Genomic DNA, 15,959 nt, shown 5'->3' with positions numbered 1-15,959 from the left:
CTCAACTCCACCAAACAAGCCCTGATTATCTGCCCAAGTAAGTGACACCCTACATGTCTTTTTAGCTTACTTTTTCTTTGTTTTTATGTTATATTTAAAAAGGGATGGTCTTATAATAAGGACTAAGGAACTAAACCAGATTGTAGTTGTGAGTAGTGTTCGGTGACATCTCCCTAATCACTTTATCATATATTTCTTGCTATGATTATTCACACATCCTTGAAACAAGGAATGCCTGTACAGAAAGCAGATACAAGAGAAGCTGTTCTGGTTGAACCTGGTGCAGGAGGCCTAGACCCTTATACAGCTGGTCCTCCCTACCCTGACAGGGTTCTTTGATGTATCTCCAAGGAGAAGTGTTTGAAAACCATTCATTCTGAATACTTATGAAAAACTTCTTCTTTATTTACAATGTGAACTTACATTTGAATTCTGTCTCCCTGCACCACTTCTGATATTTGATAAAATAGCAGGAAATCATTCTTTTCCTTATGACCCATAGTTTTTGTTATTCAGCAAAATTGTATTAAGAGCGTCAGTGAGTTGTATACCTAAATCTAATACAGTGTTACATGTCAGTTTTATCTCAATTAAAAAAAATCATCATTGGAAAGAACAGCATCCAATCTAATTTTGTGTCAGCGCCCATAAGGGCATTGTTTTGTTTTGTTTTGTTGTGTTTGGTCTTGTCTTTTTCTTTCTTTCTTTTTTTTTTTAATTAAGGGCATTGTTAATTACATTTATTTTGCCCTCTAGTCAAAGAAGATTGGAATGTCAGAATTACCAAGCTAAGGAAGCAAGTGGAAGAGATTTTTAATTTGAAATTTGGTAAGTAAAACACAGTGGTTATGTGTAAATTTAAAAGCATAAACAAAAGGCAGTGTTCTGAATGAACATCACAGCAGTTGAGGACCAAAAGAAGGAAAGTCCCAGAAACTGGGTCTTAGTTTCTTTCTGCTGCTAAATTCACTACTTAAACTTGAATGAGTTAACTTCATTTCTCTTGGATTCAGTTTTCTCATGTGTCCAAATGGGAGAAGAAGGGAGGAGTTGGGATAAATCTCACTTCCACTGTCTGTACCTCTGATCTGGCTAACACCATGTGGCAAATAGGTTTCATCATTTGTTTCAACTTAGATTTGTTGACAGCGGTTTCCTGGAGCGCTGTCTTGAGGATTCTGAGGAGGCTCAGCAAGTGTTTCAGTTGATTGGGTGTGTCTGTCATGGAGAAGGAAGTAAGGAGTGGGAGTGACAGTAGTGTTCCCGGGGCGTTGCCACCGTCATTTTCATAACTGGTATTGACGTTTGCGTCCTAGATCAGGAAACTTAAAGACTCTGCCTCTGATCGCTCTAACCTTACCAGTTCTGCTCAGATGCATCATATGCACCTCTGATCTTTTAAACAGCAGACTTGCACGAGGATGGTAGCACAAGGGCTGGGTAGGTGCCATTTCACTGTGAAGTGGCTGTAGTTCATTTCTGCCCAGAGCACAGAGGTAATTGTGACGAGTTATCTTTTTGATTTGAAGTGGTAAAATGTTCTCTTAAAAGTACTTACATTTTAGGCTTGTTCTTCAATTTTACACAATAGACTAAACAAAATACCTACTGTTATTAAGTGGAATTTGATAGGTTGTTGGAAACTTTTGCATAACATATTTGATAATGCCCTGACGTTAACTAACTACACTTATTGGGGCTGTCATTTGGCCAAATACACAAATATCATTATGCTGTACACCTGTAACTTACATGTCGATATATCACAATTTTTTAAATATTTATAAAAAAAGAATGCTAAATAAAATACGAAAATAAAGGTTTGTGTGTAAAATTTTACCTTCCATAAGTTATGTCCTCTTACACTTTCAGCTCAAGCTCTTGGACTCACAGAGGCGGTAAAAGTACCATACCCTGTGTTTGAATCAAACCCTGAGTTCCTTTATGTAGAAGGCTTGCCAGAAGGAATTCCCTTTCGAAGCCCTACCTGGTTTGGAATTCCACGACTTGAAAGGATTGTCCGTGGAAGTAATAAAATCAAGTTTGTTGTTAAAAAGTAAGTTCCATTTGCCAGTGTCATCATTTCTAGAATTAAAATAGTCAAGTTATATTTCTGTTTTTTTTCTAGCTGCAGATTACAGCTAAGGCTTTAAAGTCCCTGATGGAAAAACATAATAGCTCTGAGCTACTGTTCTGTCCTTGTCCATTGTCTTCAAATCATTTAACCTGAACTTGATTTTCTTCATCAGTATAAGGAGGATTGTAACACCTGCCTCACAGTGGTGGTAGTCAAGTTTGTTAGCAATGCTGTGACGTCTCTTAGTATTCATAGATACTTGAATGAAGAATGAAAATGCTGATTTCTGTGTGTTCTGTTATTCCTGGTTACTTACAGGCAACTGAACAGTTGAGTTTCTCATTTACATGTCTGTAGAATTTCAGTAATTGAAGAACCTAATGTTAGTTAATTTTCATGTTCATGAAGGAAGTCATTTACTCTTCACAAAGTCGTTTAGCAGTAGGAAGGAAAAGTGCAGTTTTTGTTTATAATGGTAGAAATCATTGTTACATTGCAGAGTTATTTTGTGGTCGCCTATGAAAAACATTGGTCATCACAATTTTTACTAGCTTTTATACTGGCTATTGTAATATTTCTTGGTTTTCTCTCTAGACCTGAACTAGTTATTTCCTACTTGCCTCCTGGAATGGCTAGTAAAATAAACACTAAAGGTAAGAGATTATGTCTACCTTTATTCTACTTCTGTGCCTTAAAACATACTGAATCATTGGCCAGTATCTTTTTTGGGGCTTTCAGTTTCTTTGCCTTTTAAGGTATTTTATTTGATGGACAACCCCCCCCCTTTTAAAAATAAACATTTCATTGACAGTTTCATGTTTGCAAATCCTCCTTCATTCATGTTTCCACAGCTTTGTTGAGACACATGTGGAGGATTACACTACCAGTTTAATTCTTCAGGTTTCTTTGAAAAGAGCCAAACTGTATGAATTTTAATACTCTGCTTTTATAAAGCATCTCCTGTTTTCTTTTCAGTATGCAAAAGTAATTGTGTGCTTGCTTTGCAGCTTTGCAGTCCCCAAAAAGACCACGAAGCCCTGGGAGTAATTCGAAAGTTCCTGAAATTGAGGTCACCGTGGAAGGTGAGGTCGCTCTGCGGCATGTTTCTGTCCACTCTCCAGTTTATATATATGTTTGTTGCTTCTTCACTGTACTATTTACATTTTTACCCAAAGGAGTTTTTACAAAACTAATTTTAGGTGTGAAAAGCTACCTTTATAAAGCTCAATTTCTAAATAGAATTGAAATTTTCAGTTAGAACATGACATTTCTCCACCGCCTTGCCACCACACGTCATTTTCTGCTTGTTAGATATTGTCCTTCCTGATAGGTGTGTATTCCTCTTCCGTTGTGTGGGTATACCACATCTTGTTTGTCTGTTCTATTCATAGACATTTGGGTTGTATCTGCTTTTTGGGTATTTATGAATAATGCGCTGTGAACATTCATGTGCAAGTTTTTGTGTGAACATGTGTTTCTAATTTGATGCTTTTTCAGGATTTGATTATTAAATACAAATAAATGTACTAATGAGAATGATTTCATATAGAAATGCACATATTTAGCTTTTCTTGCTTTTCAGTGGAATCAGCAAGCGAGACAGTATAGGAGTGTTCTTTAAGTTGGGTGATAAACCCGTGTGTTACCCCAGACACTGTTTCTGAATCGACAAAATAGCATCTTGGCATCATTTTGCACGCTTACACTTTGAGTTGTATTTCTGGTTTGTGATTGAAAAGAAAATGGTTAAGGTCAGTGGTGGATTAATGAGAAATGGTTTTGACCTGCCTTCAGATGAGTAGAGAACAGCCTTCTGTTGTCTTACCTGAGCCATAGAGGACCTTGTCCCACAGTCACTTTCTTTCTCTTAACCAGTGCTATAAATAGACCCCAATTTTAGTTTTTATTTTAAAATTCCGTAAAATAGTTATTAGTGTTTTAAGGAGATTTAAGTAGTGAAGAGCTGTGTTCATGTCCAGGGACTTTTTGTCAAGAGTTTAGTGATAGCAAGGAGCTGTGGTATTGTTTGTTTTTTTTCTTTTTTAACCCTTCTAATATTTTAAGTTATACACCATGCATATTAGTGGAATTTTTTTATTTCCTTAAAGCAAATTTACGAAGTATACTTCATATGCGATAAAATGCACCCATTTTAATTGTATAGTTTGAGTTGTGAAAAATGTTTGCCATACCAGTTTAGTCAACAGATAGAACATCTCTTTCACATTAAATTGTTTCCCCTGGGCTCTTGGGCTCCCTGCAGTCCAGGCCACATGGCAACCGTTGATCCACTTTTTGTCACCATGGAATACTTCTGCCTGTTCCAGACTTTGGTATAAATGGAATCGTGCTGTATCTGTTCTTTATATGGTGGATTTCTTTCACTCAGCATGTCTTTAGATTTATTATTGTCTTTGTTTCAGTATTTCTCCTTTTATTGCTGAGTATTACTTCATTGTATGGATTCACCAGAATTAGTTTATACGTTTGTTAGTGGACATTTGGTTTTATTTCCAGTCTTTGTCTAATAAAGGCACTATGTGAACATTTGTATATAAAGCATGGCATATGCTTTCCCTCTCTTGAGTAGATATTTAGGAGTGGAACTGCTCAGTTTTTAATTTTCTAAGAAACAGTTTACCAAAGTGATTGTATTGCTGTACACTCCTGCCACAAATGTAGGAGGATTCCAGTTGCTGCCCATCCTCTCAGTACTTGTTACTGTTCTTTTTAATTTAACCATTGTAGTGGATGTGTAGTGTTATTTCATTAAGCATAAACCAGAATGCCTATTTATTGATTTTTAGAATAGGAGGTAGATATTTCAGTCAACTTAATTCTGTCAGCTGATCGCAAGTTTCTTCCTGCCTTACCTTATTGCTATTAAAAGATTGCTTCATAAACATGGAATATAAAGAAAGATGTTGGTTAGATGATCTCAGTACTAAGCCTGTTAAAGGAACTGGTAATGGGGCCTACTGATTTCCTCTCCGTAATTCTGCCTGCCCGGCCAACCAGGCTGCTAGATCCAGCTGCTCCAGAAGTACTTTGCCTCATCCCTCTGCTACTTAAGGAAGCTGTGGTGTTTATGCAGGCGTTTGGAATAAGTAAAGACTAGAGTGTTGAATCTTGATATTTTATAGGATTCTGAGGCCATATTCAGGCTTTTAATGGAAAACAACTGATTACGCATAACATTGTTTGTTGCAGTACTGTACTAAGAATTCAAGGAAGGGATATGTCACAGTCAGCTAGAGAATACAAACGAAAGTTTCATAGTGAAAGTTTCATAGATAATTGTATCCAAAGTTGTGCTTATGATCAAGGGTTGGAAGAAAAACATAAAAGCAAACATACGTAACCAGAGGCTTCAAAATGGCGTGATGAAACATTAAGAGAATTGAACATACTCACATCAGCCAGAAAGCTTAGGTGTGTTTTGTGGGGAAATGCCTGATGGTAGGGGTGGAAGTAGAAAAATGGGCGGAGGTCTGTAGAGCTGACAGCAGTGGCTGTTTTCATTGCAGAGATTGCTTGTATACTAATTGCATGGAACTTTCTTTGCCAGTAGAGGCTGGACTTCAAGAACATGTCCCAGGGAAGTCACAAGCAGTACTTAAGCATGATTAAATATATGTGCTGATTATGGTTTCTGTTTTTGTTTTTTAAATTCTTCTTTAGGCCCTAATAACAGCAACCCTCAAACTTCAGCTGTTCGAACCCCTACCCAGACTAATGGTTCTAATGTTCCCTTCAAGCCTCGAGGGAGAGAGTTTTCCTTTGGTAACTATGTAATTTTTCTTGATTTCATTATTTTAAATAAAAGGAATTAATGAAAATATTTTACTAGTTTAATTGTTTATTTGGTGAGTCAGTATATATTAGCGATTAAAGGCACTGACTATAGAGCCAGACTGAGTTCAAATCTGGTGCCAGTACCTGTGACCTTGGGCAGTCTGCCTAACCTCTCTGTGCCTCAGTTTCCTTATCTAGAAATGGGGGTAACATTACTTCCTATTCCATAGGGCTCCATAGGGTTATTATGAGGATTATGAATACGAGGTCATTTACAGGATAAAACTGTATCTGGTACATAGTAGATACTGTAACTGCTTTGGGGGAGGTTTTTTGGCTTTCATTTAGTAGCCAAGTAGTAATATAATAAAACAGTTTAATAATTTATCAAGACATGACCATGTTAAAGACATGCGTATTTTTTATTTTGTACTTCTTAAAGATACACAATCAAATAAGATGAAAAATTCTTGCCCTTGGATGTATAACTATTACTAACTTGTAACTGTTCTTGTGCTTTTACATGCAGAGGCTTGGAATGCCAAAATCACGGACCTAAAACAGAAAGTTGAAAATCTTTTCAATGAAAAATGTGGTAAGTTTATTTTTAAATATTATTATTAAAATGTGAGGTAGCTTTGTATAAAATAGAAAAGTGAGCATAGTAAAATGTTCAACATTTAAGTATCATCAGAAGTATGTGGGTTTTGCAGTAATGAATTTCATAATTTCACATATCTGAACATAAGAGAATTTTTTTCTAAAATTAAAATTAATGTGATTTTTCCTTAAAAAATGGTTTTAGTTAGCTGCAAAATATAATTTAAAATACATTTTTTAGAAGGTTTAGTTTTTTCAAGTTATAAATGTGAGAAATACTAAATTAAAGAAAATTTTTTTAGGTGAGGCTCTTGGCCTTAAACAAGCTGTGAAAGTGCCGTTCGCATTGTTTGAGTCTTTCCCAGAAGACTTCTACGTGGAAGGCTTACCCGAAGGTGTGCCGTTCCGACGACCGTCTACTTTTGGCATTCCAAGACTGGAGAAGATACTCAGAAACAAAGCCAAAATTAAGTTTATCATTAAAAAGTAAGGAAATAAGATGAAATGAAATTGACCATGAGCTGATAGGGTTCACAGCTGAGAGATGGCACATGGATTCAACTTTGTGGCCTGGCCAAATTAGACCTAGAATCAAAGAAGCTCTTGAAGCTGCACTGAAGTGTTCGTGGATGTTTTAAATTTTTCATAATTGTCAAAAGAGGGAAGGGGGACTCCAGCTTATCAGAGGGATAACAACATGATTTTGTTAAATCTTCCCACAGTTACACTTTCAGTGGTTAATATTGCTGGAATCTAAGCAGTGGTTCAGTTTTTTGAAGCCCCTCTATTCATCTTCAAGAATATTTTAAATTTCTCCCGGTTGCTTGGAGGTTTATGAATTAGGCCAACACAGTTGAAGTAGATGGAAACAGTTGGTATTAAAAAATTCATGTCAATATCCAAGAATTAATTGAAATTAATCGAAAGGAATTTTAGGTTTCATGTATTAGAGCTTACTTTTGAGTCCCCCAAGGATGCTGTCAAATAATCAAAGCTGACACTGCCAAATACAGTGGCCGCCACCTTCGGAACTTTCAGCTCAGCTCTGAGTAGGCTAAGGCCCCCGCTGCTTCCTAAGAAGGACAGGCACTTGGCTTGAGTTTCCACAGCCTGTCATGTTTCCATGCTGCCTGCACACGGGGCTCTTCTGTTTCCTCCTCGAGTCTAGCATTGAATCTTCCCAGGATATATTGAAACACAAGAAGAGGCTACTCAGACTAGAGAGGGCTGAGGTGGCTGTCATAGTCACAACTGTGATTAGTCTTTTTGTGTGTGTTCCTTTAGATAGCCAAGTTATTTTTGTTCTTCCATTACTAAGAATGTGTGTTCACAGAAGGTTCCTGGCTTTTTTAAGTCTTTTACTTATTTAATTTTTAGTGTTTTACTGCTGGGGTATTAGCACAAATGTTTTTTCCGTTTTCTTGTTTTTAGGCCCGAAATGTTTGAGACGGCAATTAAGGAGAGCACCTCCTCCTCCAAGAGCCCTCCGAGTAAGCATTTGCTACGGAAGACATGCTGTTAGACACTTGTCTTGCAGCACTGGTTAAAAAATTTGTTTAAAGAACAGCTATTGGGATTTTTAAAACCAGGAAACCTCATTCAGAATTGGGGTTGTGACTAGTTTATGATTCTTAGTTCTTTAATCACTAAGGATCTCTGCATGTCTCATACTCGACAGAGCACCACAAGGAATAGAAAGCAGTGAAAAATGGTCTTTTGGGAAGCTCGATACTACAGAATAACAAAACATTACATGAAAAGGAACAAAGTTGGATTAAAATACTATCTTGTGTATCCTGAATTGTAAGCACTTTATTAAGAAAGATTTAATTACATTTTGTATGTGTTCTAATCTCATGTTTCTGTTTTAAGGAAAAATAAATTCATCGCCCAATGTTAATACTACTGCGTCAGGTGTTGAAGATCTTAACATCATTCAAGTGACAATTCCAGGTACAATTTCTCTGCCTCTATCATGGGTTGTTGTGCTTAAGGGATGTTGAACATGTGTTCAACATGTTCTGTGCTCTCCTGCCCAGCCCCTGCAGAAATGGTTAACCAAGTACTTCACCTTGCCAGTTTCTCTCTAAACAACTCTAGGCGGTTCAGACTTGACATCAGCTAAACCCTGTAGGCTACCCAGATGTCGACTGTGGTGTTTAAAAAATTTGTATAAAATGGCAAATGAAACTCTTTATAACTGGAATAGTGTAGCATTTTCAGTTTGGTGTTAATGATTAAGTAATTTGGTTAAATCATTTGAATCTTGATTAGCTTTTAAAAACATTCCAAAAACATCAGGCAGAGTTACACAAAGTACTAAACATTTACCTATTTTTAAAATTTCATTATTAAGTTACAGTTTTCTCTTAACTTTTTTAGATGATGATAACGAAAGACTGTCAAAAGTTGAAAAAGCTAGACAGCTAAGAGAACAAGTTAATGACCTCTTCAGTCGAAAATTTGGTAAGTTTTGCATCTGCATAGTACAGCTCACAAGGAAATTCTGTCTCAATAAGATCATAACCGTAGATTATGCTCAGATAGTGTAATCTTCCCATATAAAAGGAAATAAAGTTGGTCATGTGCTTTTTGAACACTCCCTCAGGTGCTAGGTTAATCTATACTTTTATGCTGTTTGTGTCTCTATAGGTGAAGCGATTGGTATGGGTTTCCCCGTGAAAGTTCCCTACAGGAAAATCACGATTAACCCTGGCTGTGTGGTGGTTGATGGCATGCCTCCTGGAGTGTCATTCAAAGCCCCCAGCTACCTGGAAATCAGCTCCATGAGAAGGATCTTAGATTCTGCTGAGTTCATTAAATTCACAGTCATTAGGTAAGTCAGAGTTCCCTGCTTGGTCTTCAGAATGAACCGGCAGATCATTGAGGCCAAGTCATCTTTCGAAATGTAGCCTTATGCGGTGATAGAGTCACGCTTACCATGCGGTGAAACGCACTAGTAAAGCGCCTCGGTCACTGTGCTGCAGCAGTCTCTCCTCCTCGGGCTGGCTCTTCTAACTCTCTGGTTTCTAAGGCATGGGGTTTTTAAGAAGCCATGGCCTGTGGACCAGCTCTAGCTGTTTTTATTTATTTTTATTTCTTATTAAAACCCAGTCACATCGGTTTGTTTATATATTGTCTGTGACTGCTTTCATGTTATAGTGGTAAAACTGAGTAGTTGGGACAGACATTATGGTCTATAGAGCCGATTTTCCTGTCTGGCTCTTTACAGAAAACTTGCCCGCCCTGCCTTAGGCATCTCTTCATGGCGTCACGTCAGACTGGGATTCAGTGCCAAGTCAATTCTGTTCCCTTGTCTGTCCAGTGAGATTGTAATTGTTCCCATTAAGAGTGTCAGTCCCTTATCCATAGAGTAGAAGTGATGGTTACACCTACCCTCGCTGACAGCATTGTAAGAAATTACATTCACTGACGTGTGATTGTCATAACAAGGGTGTTACAGACATCCTCTTTTCCATCCACCTAGACAGAAGTCTCAAGTGCCCTTCAGTCTTCTATCTCCCCAAAAGTTGGCTATCACTAAATCTACCCAGTCAGTTCATTGTCAAGTTTCCACTGTCTCTAGTATCAACCACTTAGGACTGGCATTCAGAGTAACCAGTGTATCACCCTCTCAAAGCCTTTTCTCTTCTACTCACCTTCTCCTAGTACCTCTTCCCTAAAAATCTGATATTTCTGTTCCACTTAAACGATGTCCATTCTTTTTGCCATTCCCCAGGGGTCTGGAAAAAAGCCTATTTTCATTAGAGCATTTCACTAAAATTATTTATGCCCTTTTCTTTGTTCCTATTTTTGGTTTTTCCATCTTCGATACAGCATTTTCTAATAATGTGCCATATTTGTTACGCATATATCTGTCTATAGATTAAAAAGTATAAGATTAAACAATAGTGGGCAACATTTCTCATTCTAGCACATGAATGACATAGGTTAAATATTAGTTGAATAAACTGAATATAAATGTAAATTCTTGTAGAGTTAAAAAAAAAAAAAGACTTATACAATTTGTTTCTCTCTTTAGACCATTTCCAGGACTTGTGATTAATAACCGTGAGTATTTCTTGAAGTCTTTTTGGTTTGGCTTTGTTTTTGTTTTCTTTTCTGGGATATGAGGGGAGTGGTGTGTGTGTACACACAACCACATGTATGCTTAAATCAAACTAGTGTTTTACTTCACCTAAAGCTGTCATCATTCACATTCGTTGGTTTAGCCCTCAGTGTAATCACCAGGAACTTTCAGATGTAAAATTGGGCAAGTTGCTTCACTTTTTTAAAATCTCAGTTTACTTACTTATAAAATGATAATGATATTAGTACCATTTGGGGAGTTTTGGAGCATTTTAAATGACTCAATATATGTCAGACTTCTAACACATGGTCCAGCGAACTCGTACCTGTGCAAAGAAAGTTGTATTATAGTGCTGCCAGGCCCTTTTGCTTTTGGCAGAGTTGAGAAGTTGCAGCAGAGCTTCCCAGAGCTGCAGAGCCTGAAATATGTGCTAACTGCCTCTTTGTGATAATTTGTTGACCCCCCCTAACCTGAAACAATGCCTGCCTGGCCTATATATGTGCCCAATAAGCATCATCTATGTTTGTTACTGTTATTACTACGATTATTACTTATGCTATTATTTTGTAATTACTGGGCTGGAAAAAGTAGATCTTTCAGTGTGATTGAGCTACTTCTAGTAATATTTAGGCATTGTGTCTGGCAGCCATTGGGCTCTGAAAGATAGTTGCATGAACACATGTAAGTGTTCTTCCAGCTCCTTAATGTTCATGTCATTTTAAAGTGTTTTTTAGCAACACGTAATTGTCCTGGTATGTTTTATATTCTTTTGTTAACTTTATTACTAAAAAACTTTAAAAAGTGAGAATTATCCTTAGCTAATACCATTAGCATTTCAGTCTTTTTTCTAACTAATATCATTATTCTAGTTCTTTAAAGTCCATCTATGTTGAGTATTCAATTCTATATTCATTGGGAAAGTGCGAGCCTCTTAAATTTCGTGTTCAGGAGTTTTCAGTGACAGTTGAGCAGCTGCGCCTTGTGAGTTGTTGATTGTTCCCCTGACCTGAGAAACTGTGCTGTTATTATTATCTGCTCTCCCCATTCCGTTCTGCTTCACACTGTTGACACTGTTCTTTGGGTGTCACTCTTCAGTGTAATAGATTTGTTTCATTTCTTCTGCCTCCAGGTTTTGAGTTTCACTCTGTCATAAAATTTACTCATTTTGTTTATTCCCCCAAACCATGCGTTCTTTTGAGGGGGTAATTAGATTTGTTTATTTTTTAGAGGAGGGTACTGGGGATTGAACCTAGGACCATGTACTCTGCCACTTGAGCTATATCCTCCCCCCACCATGAGTTCTTTTTTAATAGATTCTCTTTTTATTATACTCTCTATCTTGCCAAGTATGTTAGTACCTGATGATGTCAGTAATGAAGGAGAAGTAAACCTTGCTTCATTGATTTTCAGTCATCTTTGGCACTGAGCTTTAATTACACCAGGGAACTTTATCATTTATAGAAGTCCCATGACAAAATGTGAGTTTTTCCCCCAATTTTCTTTTTTATTAATCCCAATTTATCTGCCTTCTGTGTAATTTTTGGTTTCAGAAGACATTTTAAGCCTCCCTGTCCCTTTATCTTATGTTTATTTATTTTTATTTTTACTTGCCTAACTGGTGGATTTTTTTAAAAATTTTCATTGAAGTACAGTCAGTTTCCAGTGTTGTGCCAGTTTCTGTTGTACAGCACAATGCTTCAGTCATACATGAATATACATGTATTCGTTTTCATATTCTTCTTCATCTTAAGCTACTGCAAGATATCGACTATAGTTCCCTGTGCTGTACATGCCTTATTTTTAGTGTTCAATTTTGTTCTTTTCCTCATGCAGTAGTCTATTACAGAATTTTATGGTAATTACTATGAATTAGTTACTTTGATGGAACATACCAGAACTTCTCATGTTTTTTCCCTTGTCATATAAGGAAAATAGAGCCTGTTATAGCAAAGTTGGAGCATCAAAATAGAGAATGTATGTAGAAATGCATTTCAAATGAGACAGCATATCATTAAATTATTACTTAAATGAATCTGCTTTCTTTTCAGAGTTGGTCGATCAGAATGAGTCAGAAGGCCCAGTGATCCAAGGTAAATTAAGCAGGATGAAACAGAAGTATTCCTACTTTTTCAGTAAAACAGGTCACACAGAATTTTGTGGCCTCACTTGCTTACGTTTGCCTAACTTTAAGGAAAGTCAGCTCCACAGCCTGCTATGTGATTCATCAAAAGTAGCAAAAGGCTTTTATTAAAAGGCAACCCGCAGAGGAAGGAAAAAAGACAGAGAGAAGGAGCTTCTTGGTTTCACGTTACAGCCGTGTTCTTTAAGGTTGTGTTAACGTGAAACACATTTCAGAAAAGCGGAGTCTGTGGCTGTTGTTTCACCTTAGACGTGAGCTTTGTGTGCAGCGTCTGGAGAGCTTTCTCCCCCAGGCTCTTCGAATAATTGGAAGCAGCTTTTGAACAGTGTTAAATTAAAATCTTCTTGTGTTTCTCTTCAGAATCAACTGAGCCAAGCCAGTTGGAGGCTCCTGCAACAGAAGGTAAAAAGGGCAGTCTGGGTCTCAAAAACTGAAGTTCCTTAAGACAAAAGATTAATTGTGTTTTTAAAGCTGTTTGACTAGGAACTGTGTGGTGGTTCTCTTTGTTTCTGGGTGAATTGGATTTGCAATTTATGACAAAAGTATTGTGTTTAGAGATGGTTTCTTTTCCTCCATTTTCCCCAAATAATTCTTCATAAATTCTGAAATAGTTAAATGACTACTATTATATAACCTAGATGGCGCTAGTGTGGGTCCTTTATGTACGTAGTAAGATGTTTGCTAATTTTAAAATATAACATTTGTAACTTATTAATAGAGAAACATCTCTGAAAATGTTAGCATTTTTAGTATCTTGCAACTCCTATTTAATCATTTTTAATGACTGGTTTTGTATATGTAGGTTTATAATTGAGCAGATTTATATTAATAATGCAATTAATAGTTCCCTTTTATTTCTCTTGATAGAAGTAAAGGAGACTGATGGAAGCTCTCAAATCAAGCAAGAACCAGACCCTACGTGGTAGACCTCCTCCCTCCTAGGGTAAATCAACTTCTGTGTCCAGGATGCCATGCAGTGTCTGTCTGAACCCACCCGCGTATTCTTAAGCTCATGTGTTTCCCCTGCTTCAGACATAAATGATGGCCCCGCCTGCAGGGCCCTTGAGGTCCAAGTATAAACATACAGTGTGGTTTGAATTAGACAATTCAAGCAGAGAGATTTTTCTTGGATCAGTATATGTATGTCAGTCAAGGATGTTAAAGCACTTTTGCTTTAAATGGAGAATGTTTTGTTTCTAATCTGTACATTAAATCGTATCCTTGCAATTGGAATTCACTGTGAGCCAGTATCACCAGACTGACTTTTTTCCCTAATCGTGAGGATAGTATTTGCAGAGTCTGGCCAAGCTGCACAATCCACTGTGCATCTTGCATAATAAGTTACAAGCCTGATCCGATTATTCCAGATTTTTAACTTGGCCAGGTTATTACCAGGAGGGGCAGCTCTAGACCAGGAGTCAGCAAAACTTGGTTCTTGTGTCATGTTGAACCTGACTAAGCCCCAGCTGTGGGACGTCTCCGTGGTAGTTGCCTCTCATCTCTACCTGACAAGTTTTGCTTGTGCAGAGATTTTTGAATTTTATTATTTATTTATTTGTCATGGAATTTGCCATGTAGTGTCAGTTCATGGATTAAGTTGTGTATCTGTGAATGATAAATTCCTATAATCAGATTAACCTGTTTTCTTGCTTGTTTGTTTTCTCTCCTATTTTAGCTTAAAGTATATCAGTGGGTGAGAAGAGCTTTTCGGACCTGTTACTGCCCCAAGCTGTGTAATATACTTGTATAACAGAAATACCTTCTATACAAACCTTTTTTTCTACTTTTAGATAGAAATGTCTACTTTTTCAGCAGTTCTGTGAATTGAATTAAAGAGCAGAGTGACTGTAGATTTGGAATGGCTGGTTTACTTTGGAATGTATTATAAGGATTTTACAGCAATGCTGGAAAAACGACAGGGAAAATGACAGGGATGAATCTCATCAGATTTTTTACGTGTTCAGCAGAGCCTTCAGCTGTGGTGTCTATTTTCCGATCAAGTGAAGATATCTCCTACCGGAACATCTCAGCTTCTGCAGTGAAGAAACCACTTGTGGTAGTTCAGTTCTTTAGTTTTTCTATTTGAAAAATCATTTAAACGATCCTTTTGTTCACGGCTCTCCTTGGTGACTGAGTGAACACAGTTAGTATCTGTATATTTGACTAAACCTTTTCCTACTCTCTCTATCATGGTTCATATGTTTTTTTATCATAATTAAAAAACAACCGTCTGGTTCACCTAACAGCCAGTAAGAGGTCCGTATCTCAGCGTGTGGCATATAGATGGAATACAGCGAACCTCTTCCATCCACATTTATGTTTCATCTGAATACAGTGCATGGTGTACCAGAAGTTTAAGATCAGGTATGAGTGTGTGGGTAAGCTGAACGACACTAAAGCCTCACTGTCATGTGACCCGTGGTGGTGTGGCATTCTTTGGAACGCTGTTCCAGCTTGGATCAGACTCCAGGAGGTTTCATTGCCTTCGTTACTTCACAATCCTGCTTGTGATGCTGAGGCTCTGGTGAGGGGAGTGAGGGGCCGGCAAGCTAATTATGCACCCTCTGATACTCTGCGCCATTTGTAGGAGAATCTTCCATGTGCTGAGAGTTCACAAACAGTAAGAGTTGTAAAATACCAGCTATATGAAAAGCTAGAGTATGTGATGGCATAGAGTTTTCATTAGCTTTATCACAATATTCACAATGGAGAATTATATTACATGGTAGCAGAAATAGGCATTTTTATGTGTTGCTTATATTTTACCTCAAATTAAATTGTAGATATAGGGTAATAAATAAAATCCATCCATGCCTTTCACACACTAATTCATTTCTTTCTAAAGTGTTTTCATGATTATGTTTGGGGAAGCCTGGGGCGGCTCGGCGGCAGGCGGAACGTGAGAGATGAGGGTCAGGTCGGCCCTGTCCAGAGGCTCCTCATGAGGACACCGTCGCTCCTGGTGTTATGATGCCACTGTGCTGCTAGTCTGAGCTGGGGCTGGAGCCCCCGACTTCTGTCTGTGACGTGCCAGCTGCCGTGCAGCTTACATGTGATTTTGGAGGTCAGAGCCCTCCCTAGATAGAGTGCATACGTCAGCCCCTCGCATGTAAAAGTCACATGCTGGCTCCCAGTCTTCTCCCTTCTCTCAGCATTGCCCTCTGCCTCTCCTTTACCCTTACACGTCTGTTCCTAGGGAAAGCCAGACTGATTTGTTATTAACCTACCAACCAACATTAGGAGGAGACAGCTGCTAC

The 15,959-nt window shown here is 37.7% G+C and overlaps 1 protein-coding gene across 7 annotated transcripts in view; it reads left to right on the top strand.

The window, feature by feature from the left end:
- Positions 1 to 15,530, top strand: part of GTF2I (general transcription factor IIi) — a 93,328-nt gene extending 77,798 nt beyond the window's left edge. For all 7 annotated transcript variants that reach the window (XM_072943089.1, XM_072943086.1, XM_072943088.1 and 4 more), the window contains 16 exons: positions 757 to 828; positions 1,873 to 2,056; positions 2,672 to 2,730; positions 3,085 to 3,159; positions 5,759 to 5,860; positions 6,402 to 6,467; positions 6,775 to 6,958; positions 7,904 to 7,962; positions 8,345 to 8,425; positions 8,855 to 8,938; positions 9,125 to 9,308; positions 10,515 to 10,543; positions 12,611 to 12,652; positions 13,063 to 13,104; positions 13,570 to 13,645; positions 14,378 to 15,530. In XM_072943089.1, the coding sequence (XP_072799190.1) occupies positions 757 to 828; positions 1,873 to 2,056; positions 2,672 to 2,730; positions 3,085 to 3,159; positions 5,759 to 5,860; positions 6,402 to 6,467; positions 6,775 to 6,958; positions 7,904 to 7,962; positions 8,345 to 8,425; positions 8,855 to 8,938; positions 9,125 to 9,308; positions 10,515 to 10,543; positions 12,611 to 12,652; positions 13,063 to 13,104; positions 13,570 to 13,628 (1,322 nt within the window). In that variant the 3' untranslated portion in view covers positions 13,629 to 13,645; positions 14,378 to 15,530. The remainder of the gene's footprint in view (positions 1 to 756; positions 829 to 1,872; positions 2,057 to 2,671; positions 2,731 to 3,084; positions 3,160 to 5,758; positions 5,861 to 6,401; positions 6,468 to 6,774; positions 6,959 to 7,903; positions 7,963 to 8,344; positions 8,426 to 8,854; positions 8,939 to 9,124; positions 9,309 to 10,514; positions 10,544 to 12,610; positions 12,653 to 13,062; positions 13,105 to 13,569; positions 13,646 to 14,377) is intronic.
- Positions 15,531 to 15,959: the final 429 nt, after the last annotated feature.

The sequence above is a fragment of the Vicugna pacos genome, chromosome 18, assembly GCF_048564905.1.
Source record: "Vicugna pacos chromosome 18, VicPac4, whole genome shotgun sequence".
NCBI classification, from domain to species: domain Eukaryota; kingdom Metazoa; phylum Chordata; class Mammalia; order Artiodactyla; family Camelidae; genus Vicugna; species Vicugna pacos.
This window is presented reverse-complemented; position numbering and strand designations above follow the sequence as displayed.